Source organism: Lepidochelys kempii, chromosome 4 (genome assembly GCF_965140265.1).
Source record: "Lepidochelys kempii isolate rLepKem1 chromosome 4, rLepKem1.hap2, whole genome shotgun sequence".
NCBI classification, from domain to species: domain Eukaryota; kingdom Metazoa; phylum Chordata; order Testudines; family Cheloniidae; genus Lepidochelys; species Lepidochelys kempii.
Genome location: NC_133259.1, coordinates 57,736,742 through 57,758,038, shown reverse-complemented (window position 1 = coordinate 57,758,038; position 21,297 = coordinate 57,736,742). Strand labels below are relative to the sequence as shown.

The 21,297-nt window shown below is 42.1% G+C and overlaps 1 protein-coding gene across 6 annotated transcripts in view; it reads left to right on the top strand.

Annotated features, from left to right (window-relative positions):
* The window catches only part of GATB (glutamyl-tRNA amidotransferase subunit B), an 86,199-nt gene that overhangs the window by 22,471 nt on the left and 42,431 nt on the right, over positions 1-21,297 (top strand). For all 6 annotated transcript variants that reach the window (XR_012158598.1, XR_012158594.1, XR_012158595.1 and 3 more), the window contains exons 3-4: positions 16,356-16,469; positions 20,428-20,626. Coding sequence is in view for 1 of the 6 variants with exons in the window: in XM_073341349.1 (XP_073197450.1) it covers positions 16,356-16,469; positions 20,428-20,626 (313 nt within the window). In the remaining 5 variants the exon portion in view is untranslated. The remainder of the gene's footprint in view (positions 1-16,355; positions 16,470-20,427; positions 20,627-21,297) is intronic.

Here is a 21,297-nt window from a genome sequence, read left to right as displayed (position 1 = left end):
CTGAGGGATTTGGCTCATGGATCTTATGGATTCCTCAGGTTGTGCCAGCAGAGTTTATAGATTCTTTGAATCTGAGTGATTGGACTTTTGTCTAACTTTGCTAGAGTAACGGTGCTCCAGTGAAGTTCTTAACTCTACTAGAAGCAGTCTTTGGCAAAGTGCAAAGCATACAGTGGGACCTAACAGTATTCAGTGGTTCAAAATTCCAAAGTTGTGCATGCAGGTTTATCCAGTGCCATAGATCTTGTTCAAAATCATTGAATATAATAAATCTGAAGTTTCTAGACTGTTGGATATTGCAAAAAGAGGAGGAAATCTCATGTTCCAAAATTCTATCTCTCTGAATGTTTGATTAGCCTAAAATTGTCCTTTAAAAGTTTCCTTCTGGTAAGAGACCACAATGGTGAAATCTGCGCAGACCCAATGAACTGCAGGTTTGGGTCCTCTTCTGGAATGATTGCTTGTGTCTCTATACTGACAGTCTGATCCTGCTCCCACTGAAGTCAATAGGAATTAGTCTGTTGACTTTGGTGTTCTGCTTAGCCCATCATCTCTCATATAACACATTCTAAACAATTATAAATACAAAATAGTTATTGCCTTCTAGATGGTGGGAAGACACAAAGGAAGAGGTCTCTGTGTAAACATTTGTCTGCAATTGCAGCGCTAATATTCACAATTACATTAAAACGAAATAGATTTGAGAGTAATAATTTTAAAATTTAAATTATTAATGCACTTCAAAGAAGCATATATCAGAGCAAGTTAGTACTTTCAACACAGCACTAATGGTAGGACTGAATGCATTAGTGGAAGCAAATAGAAACCAGAGTGACATAAAATATCCTTAAATTGAGAATATATGTCTAGCTCAGTGGTTCTCAACTTATTTATTACGTATTACCTGGGCCGCAGGTTGAGAACCACAGCACTCCCACCCCTACTGACTCCACATGCGGCAGCCATGACCCTGGACCTGGCTGACAGCCCCAGCCAGTAGCCCCCGGGCTCCCAATGCCATGCTGGGCAGCCAGGTAGCCCAGCAGCCTTTAGCACACAGCTGGGTTGCAGCTGTGTGCTAACTGGGTTGCATGCAGCTGTGAGTTGAGAACTGCTAATCTAGCTATTGTGGGATAGAGGTTCTTAAGCTGTAGTTCATGGAGTACTTAGTGGTCTTCAGAGAGGTGAATGGGCGGTCATGTTGTACTGTGTCCTCTTTGTTTCCAGCTGCTAAGTTGCATTTAAAGAAGCTAAAAATAAACTAAATACATCCTGTGTGGTTGCTATGGGATTGTTGGTGTGTTTTTGAATGGGAGGGAGGTGGTCTGCAGGATCATAAATGGCAGAGAAGGTTTCCTGAGAGACACTCTATTAAGATGTGGTGTACCATATGAAAATGTGAGAGGATCTATGGCCTAGAAGCAAAAGATTGTAAGATCTTTAGGGCGGAAACCATCTCCTTGTTCTATATTTGTACAGCACCTAATGCAGTGGGCCCTGTTTTATGACTTGGGGCTCCTACATGCTATTATAATACAAATAATTAATGAATTAAAATGTGTTGACAAAAGGATTGTAGGGAAAGCAAGCAGATGCTTTCTCCAGGGAAAGGAGTAGGTGGGTCACACCTTTGTCATTCACATTTATTTTATATTCTTTAGCAATCTGTGGAGAATACCTGCTTTCTTTCTGTACAAAAGTGATTGATTATTGAATATGGAAATTTAGGTTTTTAGCTAAAAGCAAACTAATTTTAGTCAGTCCATCGATAAACGTCGTTGAGTCTTAAAAAGAGAGGGAAAAGTAAGTTAAATAGTGATTAGATTGCCAGCACTGGAGCTAGTAGATGTTCATGCTGTCGAAGGTGCTATCTCAGATAGACGTAAAAGCGAGGTTCTGTCTAAACTGATCTTGCCCCTAAAGATAAGGTCATGCAAAGAATCTTTACATCTTCTCCAACAGTGGAAGGAGTAGAGTGAACAGAGTATACTACTTTCTATACAAATAGAGCTTCTCAAGGTTATTCTTTTATTTCGTTGGCTCTCAGTTACTATGGTACTGCTAGCAAGATAATGTAGCTGGGAGAGATGGAGGGAGGATGATATTGATGCCATCATTGAATCCTTTCATGGTTTTCCAATACAAACAATTTACATTTCCTTTACGAGATAACTTTCTAGGAATTCCCTGGAAATAAATATCCATGACAGATGTTAGGAGGATGGACATGTTTAGAATTCTTTGTAGATGCTGGGTTTTGTCCAGACCTATTCCAGAAGTTCCATATCTTTGTCTCAAAACCAGCACTATGCAAGCATTTCAGACTGGCAGCTTGTCAGTTCAAGCCAATAATTTAAATCCTCAGTGCTAGTCAAAGCTGTCAAGTTAATAACATCATAGTACATAAATAAGCTGGGAATTTAATCTAGGTCATTAGCAAGGGAAGCTTTCACATGCAAAATTGATGTTTATCATTATACATTGTTCTAAAAGCTGTGCCTATTCTAAGGAGACATAGTAGTTTTCCTAACCATCTGAGTTACCCAGGTGCAAAACTTAGGTGATAAAATTGCAGCCCAGGCAGAAGAAAAGTGAGTAATTAAGCCTCATCACCCTTTTGAGATAGCTAATACGTACGTAAGATCACTTCACTTGCCAATGAAATAAGCACACCAGCATTATCCAATTGTTAGGAAGTGAAGAATGCTGTATTTTGCTTAAAATTAGGTGGGTAGTGAAAGTTGGTTGTTACATGAGTAAAAATATAGTCCGGACACTTGGGTTAGCGCACAGTGGTGCACGTGTAAAGAGCGTCATTGGATTCGTAATGGCTACAAGTAGCTGTGACTTTGGTTTTACAGCTCATTCCAAAAAAGAACAGCCCTGGAAGCATAATTCTGGGCCCCCATTCAGTATTTATTCAGAGGGTAGAGTGCCACCTTAAGTCACCAACCCCACTTTGTGCAGCACTTGAGCATTTTTTGGAAGTCTCCTATTCAACTATTGACCTATACAGCCCGGCTTAGCTTGTGGGATCTAACAGGATCACGCAATGAGGAGATAAAGCCACAGGCCATGGAGGGAAGGAGGGAAAGTTGCCTGCGGAATTTGAAATTTCATGGGTTTTGTATTTTAGATTTAGTAGTCAGACTAAAATTGTGATAAAATACACACTTTCTGGTAAGTAATAAATGTTGTCCATTGTCTAGAACATAAAATTTTAATTGCTAAAAGTAGGAACTTTTGTTGTGTAAGAAACTATAATTATCATATTAAAACAAATGAGTACTTGAACATTAGCCAGTATGTTCCAGAGGGATTGAGTCCATTTTGCTGCTGGTCAACATTCAAATTAGAAATTATTCTAATCCCATTAACACTGTGCTTTATTTCCTTTTTTTCCCCAAAAAACTTTAATAACTAAAATAAGACTCAGCAGACAATGTATCCAAGCCAGAAGCATGTAGTTGCAATAAGGATGTAATAGTACTCTGGTTAAGTGCCATAAACATGTAATTACTTTTCTTCTTTTGGGGAAAAAAATTTTTTTTATTCTTTTAGTTATATTAAGGAGTTTTATCCCATTGTAGTAGAGCTTTGATTTCTCAATTGCTAACAGGCAATCCAAAAACAAATCTGTGAGGTTTCTTTTTGGGGGGGAGGGAAAGAGGAAGTTTATTTTGTTCTATTAGTAAAAGTCCAGTGTAGTGATAACTACTATGTCCAATTTAAATGTTGTGTGTGTGACCCGGGATGCCTAGGGTAGTCCTTACTGAAAATGCCAGGGTCAGGGCAGGCTGCAAAAGGACAGCAGATTCTCCCAAAACTGGTGGTTCACACTGAAGTTAGATTCACCAACTAGTCATGAACTGTGCTCCTGATCCCACATATTGGTTATCAAGAAGCTGAAAAAAGAAATCATACAGCTTCCTTTATTGCATTCCAGTTCTCCGGTTCCTAATTAGCACATAGGTCCACTAAGGTGGGAAGTTATTTTAAAACTGCTTACGATACAAAATGTTCTTCTGATCCTCAAAGGGCATGCCACATTGCCAGGTCAATTTTACTTTGGATCTTACCCAAACTACTACTCTGCCAGCCAATCCTTTAATATCTAAAACTAAAGGTTTTATAAAAGAAAAGAACAAGAAGAAATTTGTTAAATGGTAAAGCAATCAGATGCATACAAAGATTTAAAATCCATACATCAGGTTCTTAGAGTCTGTTGGCTTGAGAGTTCCTCTGGAACACATCCAAAGCTTGGATAGGTCATTCAGTCCTTTGTTCAGAGCTTTAGTTTGTAGAAAAGTTGCTCCAGAGGTGAGAAGCAGGATTGAAGACCAAATGGAGATGACTCAGCTGCCTTTTATAGCCTTTGCCGTGTGGCTTGTACATCCTTTCTCCAAGCACATGGGCCTGGAAAAACCTGGAGTCCCCTGTCCATAGGGATGTGCCTACACGTCTGGCTGACTGAGGTGTAGCCCCTGGCTTCATTCCATGGGTTCATTGTATAGCTGATTGCCTTTGATAGGCCATCAAGCAAGCTAGATAGTGCTGGTGCCCTTTTGTCTTGGGATGTCACCCAGAAACACAGTACAAGTTTGAAATACAGATATATCAAACATTTATAATTCACTATACAAAGATGATACAAACATGTAAACAAGATTATCATACTTGGCAAATCAAAACATTTTCATGGATACCTTACATTGCATATCTGGTAAGATTCATTGCAGTTTTATAATATTGGTATCAATAATATCATTAAGTGTCTCACATATTCCATACAGCATCACAGTGTGATTTTACTTTTTTTTAAGTGTCTGATACACAATGAAAATAATAATTTGAGGGACACTGTTAGGTCAAATTTGACCTGAAGTTTAGGCTTCATAAAAATAATCTTTTGCAAGACCTAAAACCAATAAAAATGTTTTTCCTGAAATTTAAATGTGAATTCAATTGGCAACACATTTTTAAAACTAACTTTCTGTGTTTGCCATATAGAGATTGTATCATTATGCAATGTGTAATAACCTTAAAATGAAATTGGCAAGAAATTGACTATTGGAATAAAAGGAAAACTGGTTAATCTGTGTTCATGGTTCAAGCTGGTAAATACAAAAAGCAAATGATTACATAAATAGCAAAAAATAAGTATTACTTGTAAAGATGTCTCCATTTTTATCACCTGTGATGGTATCTGTAACATAGGTAAGGGAATTTCAGTACACCTCCACCCCGATATAACGCAAATTTGGATATAATGTGGCAAAGCAGTGCTCTGGGGGGGCGGGGCTGCGCGCTCCAGCGGATCGGCGGGGCTGCACGCTCCGGTGGATCGGCGTGTCAGCATGTCTGACTCCGACATGCTGCTCTGAGCGGCGTGTTAAGGGTGCCGGGCTGGGGCCGAGGGATTGGATACGGGGCAGAGGGTCTCGGGGGGCGGGGAGGGGGGCGGACAGGGAGCGGGGGGGGGTTGGATGGTTCAGAGGTTCTGGGGGCGGGGCGGTCGGGACGGGGAACGGGGGCATTGGATAGGGTGTGGGAGTCCCAGGGGGGGCCTGTCAGGGGGTGGGGGTGTGGATAGGGGTTGGGGCAGTCAGGGGACAGGAAGCAGGGAGGTTGGGTAGGGGGTGGGGTCCTGGGGGTGATTAGGCATGGGGGGGGTCTCTGGAGGGGGTAGTCAGGGGACAAGGAGCGGGGGGGGTTGGATGGATTGGGGTTCTGAGGGGTCAGTCGGGGCTGGAAGTGACTATTAATAACAGAAATGCTTGAGGCCAAAGCAAGTTCGATATAACATGGTTTCACCTATAATGCGGTAAGATTTTTTTGGCTCCCGAGGACCACATTATATCGGGGTAGAGGTGTACTTAAATTATTTTATCTTGACACTGTCTCTTTAACAATCCTACTAGAAGTTGCCATCTTGACAGCTTCATGATGCAGAGTAGGATGGAGACAATACTGTACTTATTTGAAAGCACTGAAAATGTAAGCACTTCAAAATTATATTAAGATTGGTTGATTTGAGTTAGTTAAATCAATTATTAAATTAACCTGACCAAATTTTAAAAAATAGAACTTTATCTTAAAACAACTTGAGAGAGAGAAGGTGGGGGAGGTAATATCGTTATTGGACCAACTTCTGTTGGTGAAAGAGACAAACTTTTGAGCTACACAGATCTCTTCTTCCGGTCTGGGAAAGGTACTCAGAATGTCAGAGCTAAACACAAGGTTTAGCATAAGTAGTTAACGCACATTCTAAGGGGCCATGGAAGGTAAAGTGGTCCTGTTAACACCCTGGCAGTTATAGGACAAAAGGGGAGTGGGGTGTGTGTATGTGGGGAAGGCGGGTTAGTGGGTTACGGGTTGTTATAATAAGCCATAAATCCAGTGTCTTTATTAGGACCGTGATTTTTACTGTCTAGAAAAGACATGCATTTAACCTTCAGGCTTGTCTTTTGATAGTCTTCTGCAAGTTTCTTTTGAGGATGAGGACTGAGAGGTCAGACTTTGTGAAAAAGCATTTGCCCACTGGTTATGTGGTGTTTTTGTCTTATCATTTTTCTGTGTGATTCATTCAAGATCATAGTGATTGTCTGGGACATTTAGTGCACTGGATGAGGTACACCCACATTTGTGATAAGTATGTGTAGACCCATGTGATAAGCATGTGTAGGACCCATGGATCTTGAAAAATGTGTTGGAGGGGGGGAGTATTGATCATTACAGCAGTGGAGATACGTCTGCGGGTTTTGGAGCTGTTGTTCTGTCAGGCTCCGGTGCCGCTTCAAGTTGGCGTGTTCTGGTCTGTGGGGAGCTTGCTGTTGATGAGGGTAGGGAGTTGTTTGAAGGCCAGAAGAGGGGTTTGGGGAAAGATTTATTTCTGGATGTGGTCCCCATCAAGTACCTGGATATCATACAAGAAACCCAAAACAACTATTAAAACAGGCAGGCAAACAAACTAACAAAACCCCTGATGACAGTCATCCAGTACAAAAACAAAAGTATAACAGACTACAACAACTCCACAAACCACAGAACTTCACCTCCAGGATAAGCCAGGGCACCAGAACCCACCACATGGATACTACACAAAACCATGACATCATCAGTTTATCAAGAGTGCCCCTTACCAGAGCTGAATTCTCTCTACTCTCCAAGGGACTGAACTTCAGCCCCACCTCTGAACCTGATACCATACTAACATGTCGAGAACTAGAAGAATTCTTTTGCCAACTCCACCTCAAGAATTCTTTCACAGCAATGATGACATCACCCACAACTACCACGTCCCCACTGACAGGCATCAGAAAAAAGAATGATCTGACTGGACACCCCACAGTGGATGAACCCACACTCTTGATCATTACATTGATGGCTTCAGGAAAAATATTGACTGTGAAATCTTGAATAAACATCACACACACCAGAATCTCTCCACCGCTGAGAGAACAGCTATACAATCCATGAAATCCAACCACCAGATAGTGATTAAACCAGTGGACAAAGGGGGTGCCATCATAATTCTCAACTGTGATGACTATGTCAATAAGGACAATTGACAACTTTCTGACAGCATTTATTACAGAGAACTCAAAGAAGACCCCGCACCATAATGCACCAGGATTTAAGGATATCAGATCCTTCCCCAAACAACAACAAGAGAAATTCTATAACCTCATCTCCCATGAACCTATCCCAGGGATCTTCCACAAGATTCCCAAGATGTATAAACAAGGGAACCCAAGCAGACCTATCATATCTGGCCTTGGCACTTTTACTGAAGGAATATCAGGACTCAGAAACCATCCTCAAACCACTCACCACAAAAATGGCCAGCTTCCTCCAGGACACAACTGATTTGCTCCAGAAACTTCACAACATTAACAACCTCCCTCAGAACACTATCTTTGCCATCATGGGTGTCACCTCCCTATTAACACCAAAATCCCTCTCAATGACAGCATCACTGCCTGCCTCATATACCTACAAGATAATGGACAACCCTCAGATATCCACTCCAAACACATCACCAAACTCATCCATTTCATCCTCACCCATAACAATTTTACATTCAACATGCACTTTGTCCCAAACCATGGGAATAGGATGGCTCCCCAATATGCCAAACTTTTCATGGGCCACCTGGAGGAGGAATTTCTGAACAAATGCACCATGGGAACAATGACAGGTTTCAGAGTAACAGCCGTGTAGCCCACGAAAGCTTATGCTCTAATAAATTTGTTAATCTCTAAGGTGCCACAAGTACTCTTGTTCTTTTCATAGAAACGATATACCTGAGATACGTTGATGATATTTTCATCCTCTGGACAGATGACCTAAACTCCCTCATAGATTTCCACCCCAACTTCAACAACCACCACTGCATCCATCCATCAAACTGTGCCTAAAACACTCCAGCATGAGCATCAACTTCCTGGACACCACGAATCAGCTTCAACAACGGAACCGTACAGATAACTTTATACAAGAAACGCACGTATCACCACACCTGCCTTCACAGATCCAGTAAACCGCACCAAAAAGTCAGTTATCTATAGCCTGTCCTTCTGATACCACAGAATATACTCCAAAGAAAAAGTCCAGGATACACAATTTAACACACTTAAAACTGCCTTCACCAAACAATTTTCTCTGTTCTATTCTGAAGCTGCTGGAAGGTAGAATGCTGCAATAATAAATAGACTGCTTCCAGTGGGAGAGAAAGAAGCCCTAATTCACTGATGTCTGATTTCACTTACGTCTGATCTTTGTTGGGAGTTGATGTCATTCAGCATCTCTTAGGATTGAGGTCTGCATGGAGGAAACTCTGAAAGAAATGTCTAAAAATGGTTTCTGAATATCCACATGTGCAGACATCTGTGTATTCCCCATTCCACCCCACCTTCTGTTGTATGCTAATATCTATCTAATAAACAGTAGGGTTGTAATCAATTGACTACACCCTGATCTTGCATCAGCAAGGCATCTATACATATGAGTAAATTCATTCCTATTCAGCAAACCATTTAAATCCGCTCATAAATCCTATTGAAGTCAGTGGGATTAAGCATATTTTTAAGTGCTTGGCTGAAACAGGACCCTGGTCTCTGACTCAGATCCCCTGTATTGTACTCAGTATGAGATATCAAAAATCTATTGGCAAATACCTCTGTCATCAGTTGCTCTGATTTGCCTCTAACTCTTTGGGTATGTCTACACAGCAAAAACAAACCAAACCATGGCTGACCCGGGCTCTTGGGGCTCAGGCTGTGGGGCTGTTTCATTGCTGTGTAGACTTCCAGGCTCGGGCTGGACTTCTGAGTTCTGAAGGAACTCAAATGTGAAATTGCAGAACTACTAATTAGTTTGTAACCTATCATTTCAATCAGCTTACATACCAAATGACTGGATGATAGCTAATGTGACGCCAATTTTTAAAAAAGGCTCCACAGGTGATCCCGGCAATTACAGGCTGGAAAGCCTGACATCAGAACTAGGAAAACTGGTTGAAACTATAGTAAAGAACAAAATTGTGAGACACATAGATTAACATAATTTGTTGGGGGAAGAGTCAACATGGTTTTTGTAAAGGGAAATCATGCCTCATCAATCTGCTAGAATTCTTTGAGGGGGTCAACAAGCATGTGGACAGGGGGGATCCCAGTGGATATAGTGTACTTAGATTTTCAGAAAGCCTTTGACATGGTCCCTCACCGAAGGCTCTTAAGCAAAGTAAGCTGTCATGGAATAAGAGGAAAGGTCCTCTATCTAAACTCCTACATGCCACAAGGGGCTACAACAGTGGTACCCTTAACTCACCTAACAATATTGTTAATCTATTCAACCACACAGTTAGCCCGGCAGAAGAGTCTATCCTATCTAGGAGACTCTTTCTGTCCCACCACCCCCACACACATGATACCGTTCTGTGGTGATCTGGAAGCCTACTTTCCCGTCTCCAACTCAAGGAATATTTTCAACACACCACTGAACAGAGCACTGACCTGCATGAACCCTCTTACCAACACTACAAGAAGAAGAATTCTGCGTGGACTCTTCCTGACAGTCGAAATGACAGACTGGACTTCTACATAGTGTTTCCGCAGATGTGCACAGGGTGAAATTGTGAACAAACAGCATCACTTGCCCCATAACCTCAGCTGTACAGAATGCAACGCCATCCACAGACTCAGAGACAACTCTGACATTATAATTATAGGGGCTGACAAAGGAGGTGCTGCAGTCGTCATGAACAGGTTGGATTATGAACAGCAAGCTGCCAGGCAAGTCTCCAACACCACATTCTACAGGCCACTATCCCCTGATCCCACTGAGGAGTACCAAAAGAAACTAACTATCTGCTCAAGAAACTCCCTGCTGCAGCACGGGAACAAACCTACACAGATACACCCCTAGAGCCCCAACCAGGGGTATTCTATCTGCTACCCAATATTCATAAACCTGGAAATCCTGGATGCCCCATCATCTCAGGCATTGGCACTCTTGAAGCAGCATTATCTGGCTATTTGGACTCTCTCATAGAATCATAGAATATCAGAGTTGGAAGGAACCTCAGGAGGTCATCTAGTCCACCCCACTACTCAAAGCAGGACCAATCCCCAACTAAATCATCCCCGCCAGGGCTTTGTCAAGCCTGACCTTAAAAACATCTAAGGAAGGAGATTCCACCACCTCCCTAGGTAACGCATTCCAGTGTTTCACCACCCTCCTAGTGAAAGTTTTTCCTGATATCCAACCTAAACCTCCCGCACTGCAACTCGAGACCATTACTCTTTGTTCTGTCATCTGCTACCACTGCGAACAGTCTAGATCCATCCTCTTTGGAACCCCCTTTCAGGTAGTTGAAAGCAGCTATCAAATCCCCCCTCATTCTTCTCTTCTGCAGGCTAAACAATCCCAGCTCCCTCAGCCTCTCCTCATAAGTCATGTGTTCCAGTCCCCTAATCATTTTTGTTGCCCTCCGCTGGACATTTTCCAATTTTTCCACATCCTTCTTGTAGTGTGGGGCCCAAAATTGGACACAGTACTCCAGATGAGGCCTCACCAATGTCGAATAGAGGGGAACGATCACGTCCCTCGATCTGCTAGCAAGCCCCTACGTGTACATCCCAAAATGCCATTGGCCTTCTTGGCAACAAAGGCACACTGTTGACTCATATCCAGCTTCTCGTCCACTGTAACCCCTAGGTCCTTTTCTGCAGAACTGCTGCCAAGCCATTCGGTCCCTAGTCTGTAGCGGTGCATGGGATTCTTCCGTCCTAAGTGCAGGACTCTGCACTTGTCCTTATTGAACCTCATCAGATTTCTTTTGTCCCAATCCTCTAATTTGTTTAGGGTCCTCTGTATCCTATCCCTACCCTACAGCGTATCTACCTCTCCTCCCAGTTTAGTGTCATCTGCAAACTTGTTGAGGGTGCAATCCACACCATCCTCCAGATCATTAATGAAGATATTGAACAAAACCGGCCCGAGGACCGACCCTTGGGGCACTCCGCTTGATACCGGCTGCCAACTAGACATGGAGCCATTGATCACTACCCGTTGAGCTCGACAATCTAGCCAACTTTCTATCTACCTTATAGTCCATTCATCCAGCCCATACTTCTTTAACTTACTGGCAAGAATACTGTGGGAGACCATGTCAAAAGTTTTGCTAAAGTCAAGGAACAAAACATCCACCGCTTTCCCCTCATCCACAGAGCCAGTTATCTCGTCATAGAAGGCAATTCGATTAGTCAGGTGTGACTTGCCCTTGGTGAATCCATGCTGACTGTTCCTGATCACTTTCCTCTCCTCTAAGTGCTTCAGAATTGATTCCTTGAGGACCTCTCCTCAGACCCTACGCTACCAGCACTCCCAGATATCTTTGAGACACCACTGACTTCCTGAGGAAACTACAATGCATTGGTGATCTTCCTGAAAACACCATCCTGGCCACCATGGATGCAGAAGCTCTTTACACAGATATTCCACATGAGGATGGACTACAAGCTGTCAGGAACAGTATCCCTGATGAGGCCACAGCACACCTTGTGGCTGAGCTTTGTGACTTTGTCCTCACCCACAACCATTTCAGATTTGGGTACAACTTATACCTTCAAGTCAGTGGCACTGCTATGGGTACCCACATGGCCCCACAGGATGCCAACATTTTCATGGCTGACTTAGAACAATGCTTCTCAGCTCTTGTCCCCTAGTTCCCCTCCTCTAGTTACGCTATATTGATAACATCATCATGTGGACCAATGGAAAGGAGGCCCTTGAAGAATTCCACCTGAATTTAAATAATTTCCACTTCACCATGAACCTCAGCCTGGACCAGTGTTATGCTTATAAGAAGCACATGGGATCTTTTTCAGGGGAAACGGCAATATGCCACGTTTATTGAAGATACAACAATTAGCATATGCATTTTCAGTCACACCACACACACACTGTCCTGCCAGTCAATGTTATAGTTACCAGTCCAGAGTCCAGATCAATCTAGTGGCCAGCTAGGTTGATCATGGGTAGGGAAAAGCTGGGTTCTGTCGGTCACAACACGATGCTTTGGGGAAGCCTTGGCAGGACAAACCCAAAGTTTCATGGCAAAGCACCCTGTTTATATAGTGATTTTCCTTCATTGGAGCCAATGAGTTTTGCACCGTCATGCTGTAATCAATTGTTGTTTGACAAGTGCTTGTTTTCTTAAATTGTCCTTCTCATCCTTGTTCTTTCATCAAGTTCCTCAGGGCATTATCCCATGCTGGTTTTGATCACTGCTGTCTTGTCCCCGTGATAGGTGCCTGTCTCATCTTTAGAGTCATCTATCTGCCCTCCTCTGAGATTTCAATAGGGACATGTTGCAGCCTCCTGGCGCACTTGCATCTGTCTCCGGTTCCTCCCTAGAACATCTGGTTCAGCGATGGACTTCACACTTCTCTCTTAACACATATTCCTCATTCACACACACAACAGAATTAATGTACACAACATTTTGAACAGGAACATCAAATTGCAATGCAAAAGAAAACAATCATGGCATTCTTTTACTTATTTTAAAATGCTAAACCTACAACAAATTGGTGACCCTCAAAGGTGTGTTACTGCCTTGAGATCAGTCCAGAAACAGATTCTGGCTGATGTATCTCTACCAATGTCCCATTAGGCCATTCAAAAAGGGTGGCTGGCAGGATATGATCAAATCATACACCAATACATTTAATACATGCTACATTATTATTCTTTATCCTTCATTCTAAATTATATAAAATACAAACATAAAATCCTACTACTACACCAGTCCACACAAGAGATCCACTTTCTGGATATTACAGTGCTAATAAGTGATGGTCTCATAAACACCACCCTATACCGGAAACCTACTGACTGCTATACTTACCTACATGCCTCCAGCTTCCATCCAGGACACATCATACGATCCATTGTCTACAGCCAAGCTCTAAGATACTACCACATTTGCTCTAATCCCTCAGACAGACAAACACCTACAAGATCTCTATCAAGCATTCTTAAAACTACAACACCTACCTGGGGAAGTGAGGAAACAGATTGACAGAGCAAGACGGGTACCTGGAAGTCACCTACCCAACAAGGAAAATAACAGAACACCACTGGCCATCATGTACGGCCCCCAGCTAAAACCTCTCCAACGCATCTTCAACTATCTACAACCTATCCTGGAAAACTATCCCCCACTCTCACAGGCCTTGGGAGGCAGGCCAATCCTCGCTTACAGACAGCCCCCCAACCTGAAATAAATACTCACCAGCAACTACACACCACACCACAGAAACATTAACTCAGGAACCAATCCCTGTAACAAACTCTGTTGCCTTCTCTGTCCCCATATCTACTTTAGTGACAACGTAATAGGACCCAGCCACACCAACAGGGGCTTATTCACCTGTACATCTACTAATGTGATATATTTCAGAGTAACAGCTGTGTTAGTCTGTATTCGCAAAAAGAAAGGAGTACTTGTGGCACCTTAGAGACTAACCAATTTATTTGAGCGTGAGCTTTCGTGAGCTACAGCTCACTTCATCGGCATCCGATGAAGTGAGCTGTAGCTCACGAAAGCTCACGCTCAAATAAATTGGTTAGTCTCTAAGGGCCACAAGTACTCCTTTTCTTAATGTGATCTGTGCCAGCAATGCCCCTCTGCCATGTACATTGGCCAAACTGGACAGTCTCTATGTACAAGGATAAATAGACACAAATCAGACCTCAGAAATGGTAACATACAGAAGCCAGTAGGAGAACACTTCAACCTCCCTGGACACTCAATAACAGATTTAAAAGTAGCCATTCTTTAACAAAAAACTTCAAAAACAGACTTCAAAGAGAAACTGCAGAGCTACAATTCATTTGCAAACTTAACACCATCAATTTGGCCTTGAATAGGGACTGGGAGTGGCTGTCTCACTACATAAGCAATTTTCCCTCTCTTGGTATTGACCCCTCCTTATCAATTATCATCATCATCATCACATCCACCCTGACTGAACTGGCCTTCTCTTCATGTGCCAGGATATATTTATGCCAGTATCTGTAATTTTCACTCCATGCATCTGAAGAAGTGGGTTTTTTTACCCATAAAAGCGGAAATCCAAATAAATCTGTTAGTCTTTAAGGTGCCACCGGGCTCCTCGTTGTTTTTGTGGTCCTTTCATGGATTGTAAACTGGTTAAAAAATAGGAGACAAAGGGTAGGAATAAATGGTCAGCTTTCAGAATGGAGAGAGGTAAATAGTGGTGTCCCCCAGGGGTCTGTATGGGACCAGTCCTTTTCAACATATTCATAAATGATCTCGAAAAAAGGGGTAAACAGGGAGGTGGCAAAATTTGCAGATGATAAAAAACTACTCATGATAGCTAAGTCCCAGGCAGACTGCAAAGAGCTACAAAAGGATTTCTCAAAACTGGGTGACTGGGCAACAAAATGGCAGGTGAAATTCAATGTTGATAAATGCAAAGTAATGCACATTGGAAAACATAATCCCAACTATACATATAAAATGATGGAGTCTAAATTAGCTGTTACCACTCAAGAAAGAGATCTTGGCATCATTGTGGATAGTTCTCTGAAAACATCCACTCAATGTGCAGCAGCAGTCAAAAAAGCGAACAGAATATTGGGAATCATTAAGAAAAGGATAGATAATAAGACAGAAAAAATCATATTGCCTCTATATAAATCCATGGTATGCCCACATCTTGAATACTGTGTGCTGATGTGGTCATCCCATCTCAATCAATCAATCAATACTTATATACAATAAATAAATAAATATTGGAATTGGAAAAGGTTCAGAAAAGGCCAACAAAAATTATTAGGGGTATGGAATGGCTGCCATATGAAGACAGATTAATCAGACTGGGACTTTTCATCTTGGAAAAGAGAGATGACTAAGGGGATATGATAGAGGTCTATAAAATCATGATTGGTGTGGAGAAAGTAAATAAGGAAGTGTTATTTACACTTTCTCATAACACAAGAACTAGGGGCCACCAAATTAAATTAATAGGCAGCAGGTTTAAAACAAAAGGAATTATTTCTTCATACCACACACAGTCAACCTGTGGAACTCTTTGCCAGAGGATATTGTGAAGGCCAAGACTATAACAGGGTTCAAAAAAGAACTAGATAAATTCATGGAGCACAGGTCCATCAGTGGCTGTTAGCCAGGATGGCAGGGATGATGCCCTTAGCCTCTGTTTGCCAGAAGCTGGGAATGAGTGACAGTGGATGGATCACTTGATGGTTACCTGTTCGTTCCCTCTGGGACACCTGGCATTAGCCACTGTTGGAAGACAGGATACTGGACTAGATGGACCTTTGGTCTGACCCAGTATGGCTGTTCTTATGACCCTCCTACCCTGCAGGGCCTAGAGTCCAGGCTCCAGCTTGAGCCCGGAAGTCTACACAGAAGTGAAACAGCCTGAGCCTCATGAGCCCAAGTCAGCCAGCACAGGTCAGCTGCGGGTTTTTTCTTTGCTGTGTAGACATACCCTGTGAAGGTTTGGGGGTGTCAAGAGTACTGGTTATGTCTGCAAAAGTAGCAATCCAAAACACTGTGTGGCTTCTCATGCAGCATACAACGAAAACAACTGGATGGTTTTATTGTCCATATAAAACTTTGCTGATTTATAGCTGCTGCCAGACTGATGATGAATATGAGCTACCCACGCAAGAAAACAGAGATAATGCCTACTGAAGGCAAGCAAAATTGAATATACGCTCTGTATAAGGCAGCATGTGGGAGAAGCATTTGTTATATAGTGCATATCTGAGTGAAATTGTGTGTCATGTTTCTTTAGGCTCTCAACAGGAGATGTGTAGAAGCAGCGGTGATGACAGGCCTCGCACTGAACTGCAGGATAAACAAGAAGTCTTTGTTTGACAGAAAACACTATTTCTATGCAGATCTGCCTGTAAGTATGCATTATGAAGTTGGTTCTACTATAGCTATAGAAAAGGATGAGTCTGGAGTAGGGCTGGGGGTAGCAAAGAGATGCTTTTTATGTTTTCAATCAGTGTTCTGCCCAAGCTAACAGGATGCTGCGTCAAGCCCGATGAATAGATAGCTATACCCTGGTGTTCACTGATTGAATATGATTGCCCTGATTGCTGACTCCTTGCTTAGCCTCACGATTCCAGTGGTTTTATGTAATTGAATTGGGAGATGGAGCTGCTGGGCCTGTACTTTCTCCATTCCTAGTATGAGCACTAATTGTCTGTTAGGGTAAAAGCAAACCAGTCTGATAATAGCCCTTCTTTTAAAATGAATGTGTAGCAAACACACATTACAATAATATAAACATCATAGCATCTCTTCTTTGTTTTTTGTTTTTGCTATTAAATTTAAGGACCTATAAATATCACATTTGCTTTTCAAACCTTCTAATCTTTGCCAGGATCTTGAATTAACTTAATAAATGTGCCTTTGCCACGTGCAGTAATAGTTTTGGATACTGTAGATTGCTTTCATATTTGGAATAAACTGTCTTTGGAAGTGAGTTTGCACTTGACAAAGTGAAGTAATAATATGGAAATTAGTTGAGAGTCTGGTTTTACCTTTTTGACAACGTACAGCAGAGCTCAAGGACCTTATTTTTGTTTTAACAAAGTCACAGTTCTAACTTTAAAGATGGCCGTTCCCTCCATATATTTGTTCTGGATGTTGTTGAACATAAAAGTGGCCTGTAAAGGGAAAAATAATGGATTTGGTTCACTTTGCTTTTTTGAATTAAGAAGACTTGAATGCTTTGTCCTGCTTGTGTGTTACCCAAGAAAAATCAGGAATAGCAAATCTTATTTTCCCAGTTTTTCTTGGAGGTGTCCTTGGAGGTCCAGAGAATTAGGGAGGGAGTGTTCTTCAGGCCATAGATCAATGTGTAGAGGTGTTGAAATTTTAATTAAAGATTTTTTTCTCCCAACTGTTTTTTTCAGGCATTTGAGATTTTTTAAAAACATAAAACACAGAATTTTTAAATAAAATTCCATTTCCCCCCTCATTTGATGTCCTTGGAAGAAAGATGATATTATGGTTAATGCGTAGCTGGGATTCAGGAGATCTGGGTTCAATTTCCATCTCTGCTAGAAATGTCCTGTTTGTCCTTGGGCAAGTTGTTATCTCTGTGCCTCAGTTCCCCATCTATGAAATGGGCATAATGCTTCCCTACCTTTCTTGCAGGGGTGTTCTGAGGATAAAGTCATTAATATTTGTGAAGTACTTGAGCCCAGATCCACAAAGTAACTTATGTGTTGTGATGCTTAAAGAGTCTCTGGACCAGATACTGAGCAACAGTGAGACTGACTCTGTAGCCTGGTGATTAGGGCACCCATGTGGGAGGAGGGAGACCTATGGTCCAGTTCCCCTGCTTCAATTACTATTTAATTATTTATACATAATGAAACAGCTGCAACAGGAGAGGTTGAGGGAGCCTCCCAGAATATCCCATATCTCAGAGGTTAGAGCACTCTCTTGAGAGGTAGGAGATCCCTGTTCAAATCCTTTCTTCTCCCTCAGGCAGACGGGGGAATTGAACCTGGGTTTCCCACATCCCAGATGAGTGCTCTAATGGTTGAGCTAAAAGTTGTAAGGTGGGTGCTGTTGGTGCTTGATTTTGAATGGGACCTCATCTGGTAGGCAGCCACTGAGCACACCTCCCATATTGGGCCCTCCAGGCAAAGTAGGCAGGCAAACATCTGTCTTCCCTGGGTTCATGGATAGCTCTGGGACTGGGCAGGAGATAAGCATCTAGATGCCTAAGAGGGAGGCAGCATTGTGCATACCCTGAGGCAGCAACATAGGTGTCTAGGTAACTTTACCCTAAGAACTTAGGTACCAAGTGAATTTAGGCATCTAGAGGGTTAGGCAGCAGTGGAACAAGAGTTTTGTGGATTGCAATGGAGCCTAAAACTGGGACTTAAGCACCTACGTACCTGTGTGGATCTGGGCATTGCATGCTGTAGGGATGGAGGATGTATAAATACCTAGATAGATAGTTACTTTGGTTGTCAGTACACTACTAGTTCTGCAGTCATCATTGATAAATCTTCCTGATAAAAACAGTACATTCACAAGAGCTGAAATTCTAAACAAGCAGGAGAAAAAAGTAGAAACAAAAGAAGCCAAGCCCAGCTTTTCAAACTGGCTTTATGCATCACGAAGAGAAGAAAAAAGAAATCACAAACTCAATTGCCAATCACCTTTAGATTGTAGGTGGTTCTGCTCCTACATTAAAGAATGTTCAGACTTTCCTGGTGGTGATCACTCCACCAATAAAAAACTAACAGAAAAGAATGAAGCAGAGTAAAAATTAGTCCATCTGTTTTGAAAGATAGAGCAATGGGAAGATGTATCTTCAGGTAGCATGTGTAGTACATAGGCACTGTGTTCTGCCACTACCTAATGGCTTATAGTACAGCATCTTCTAGTTAAATAAGCAGGGAAATTTGGGTCAAGAAGATACCTGACACATTCTATTAGCTTTAAACACACAGAATTCAGGATCTTCTAGCAGCTGGCGTCTATAGTGTTGAGCACTGACTGTAAAATGCCCAGCCTGCATTTCATAAAAGGCAGTCTTCTCAGGAGCCCTATAATAAGATACAGAGTTTAAGCTAATGAGCTGAATGGAATAGATAAAATAAATCCTGCTCTTAGGGTCGTTTGACAATGGGATTATTGTTATTCCTGAAAATGGGGCTTCGGATGGGAAATGGGATTCTTGTTGTTTATTGTCCCATGCCATTTGAGGCTTTAAAAAAAAAATCACTTAATGAGAAGCTGGGGGAGGCAGGAAAAGCTATATGCATAGATTATATTGAGCCTATAGAATGGAGTCAATTGTCTCGTTTTTATTATAGTGCTTAAAACTAGGTTTGGCAGAATTCAATTTTTTTTATAGTTTTGATGGATAATATCAATGTTTATTTTTCAGCATTTGTTTTGTTTTTATCGGTTTACATTTTCATGGCTGCATGAAATTATGGGGGTATCAGAGAATAGATATTTAATGACTAGACGTTGAGATTCAAAAAGCTAAAGCTTTATAGCTGTTAAAAATACAAATTGACAACATCACATGTCAAAATATACAAAGTAAATATCCTGAAATCAAACTCCAATAAGTTCTCCAGCAGCATTTTTCTTTCTTTGCCTATCTGAAATGTTGACTATCGTTGGTAGAAATATTTTTTTCTCAGTTCGTGTGCATACAGTGAAATTGATGTTTATTGATTAAAACTCTAATACTATACTACCAAGCGTATTTACAACTAGAAGGTTGCACACTTCACTGCTTATGTAGGCCAAGTTGTACACCCAGCTTGGCCCTTTCCCCTCCTCTCCAGCTGGGCCCCTCTCCCCTGCTAGTCAGGTCCAAACACTGTTGATTTTGGTGAAAATCAGAGAAGGCTGATTTTCCACTAAAACTAGGCTTCTGCAGTTTTTCGATTTTCACCAAAATCAGTAGGGTTCTGACCAGTGCAGGAGAGCAAGGGGCCCAGCCAGAGCGAGGGACAGGGATGAGGGGGGCCCTGGCTAGACCTCACCCCTGTGTCTAGACTGACTGTTCCCTTGTCACAGGCCTCTGTGTGAGGGGTCATTGCCTCCTCCCTGTATCCTGAGTGACCAAATGGCAATTTTAGTGGAAATCAGGCTTTTCTAGTTTTTCTGATTTTTCACCAACAGCAATAGAGCTCTGGCCAGAGTAGGAGTGACAGTCCCAGCTATTGGGGGGTGGGTGGGGGCTGGCATGTGGGGACAAGGGGCCTGGCTGAAAGGGCTGGGCCCAAGTGGGGCCAGTCTACCTTGGGACAAGAATTAAAATTATTGTTCATGTAAAACGACAATTCTGAACACAGACCTGATTCTGTATGCAGGCTGGCTATCAAATCACTCAGCAGAGACTTCCCGTTGCTGTGAATGGGAGTCTTTCATACAGCCTCTGTGTAGGGGGAAAAAAGAACCAGATGGTAACCAGGACTGTGAGGATCAAGCAGATCCAGCTGGAACAAGACAGCGGAAAGAGTCTTCATGATGACACAAGGAGCCAGACTCTCATTGACTTGAACAGGGCTGGTAGGCTTGGATCACTTTCTTATCCCCCGCAGTCTTTCTATGTATGGACTGAATATTTAAAACTAATTGGGGGATGGGGGGTGGAATCTGGTTTGTTGCTTTCAATAAATATTTTAAAATTTGACTTAAATGTAAAAAAAAATTCCATATCTGGCTAATGTTCATCTTTTCTGGCCTGTTTGCTGATAACATAGTGGCACTGGCCAGTCAGAAGGCTAGTGGCTCAGTTTCTCAAACCTGTCTGCCAGCCAACTTCCAAATAAGACCTTTAACATATCAAGGGGGTATTCACTGGGACAGAGAAGCCACTTATGCTCCTGCAGCTGTAAGTGTTGTTTAAAAAGAGAGTGAAGACTCTGAATGAAGCAACGTGGCAGAACATGCACAGACGGCAGAGTGGGAGGCCAGTGCTTGAGTCAGAAATGGCTTTTAATTTTTAGCTTTTATAAAAACGATCACTTTCTCCATAAAGCTCTAAAATATCTATTGTATAAATCAAACCAACAAATCCATGTACCTAAATGCGTAGTTAGGTGCCTAAATACCTGGCCTGACTTTCACAGATGGTGAGCATCCACAGCTGCCAGTGAAGTTGAGGGCTGCAGGTATTCATCACTGCTGAAAATCGAAACATTTAGCTATGTGCCTAACTATGGCTTTAGATGCCTAAC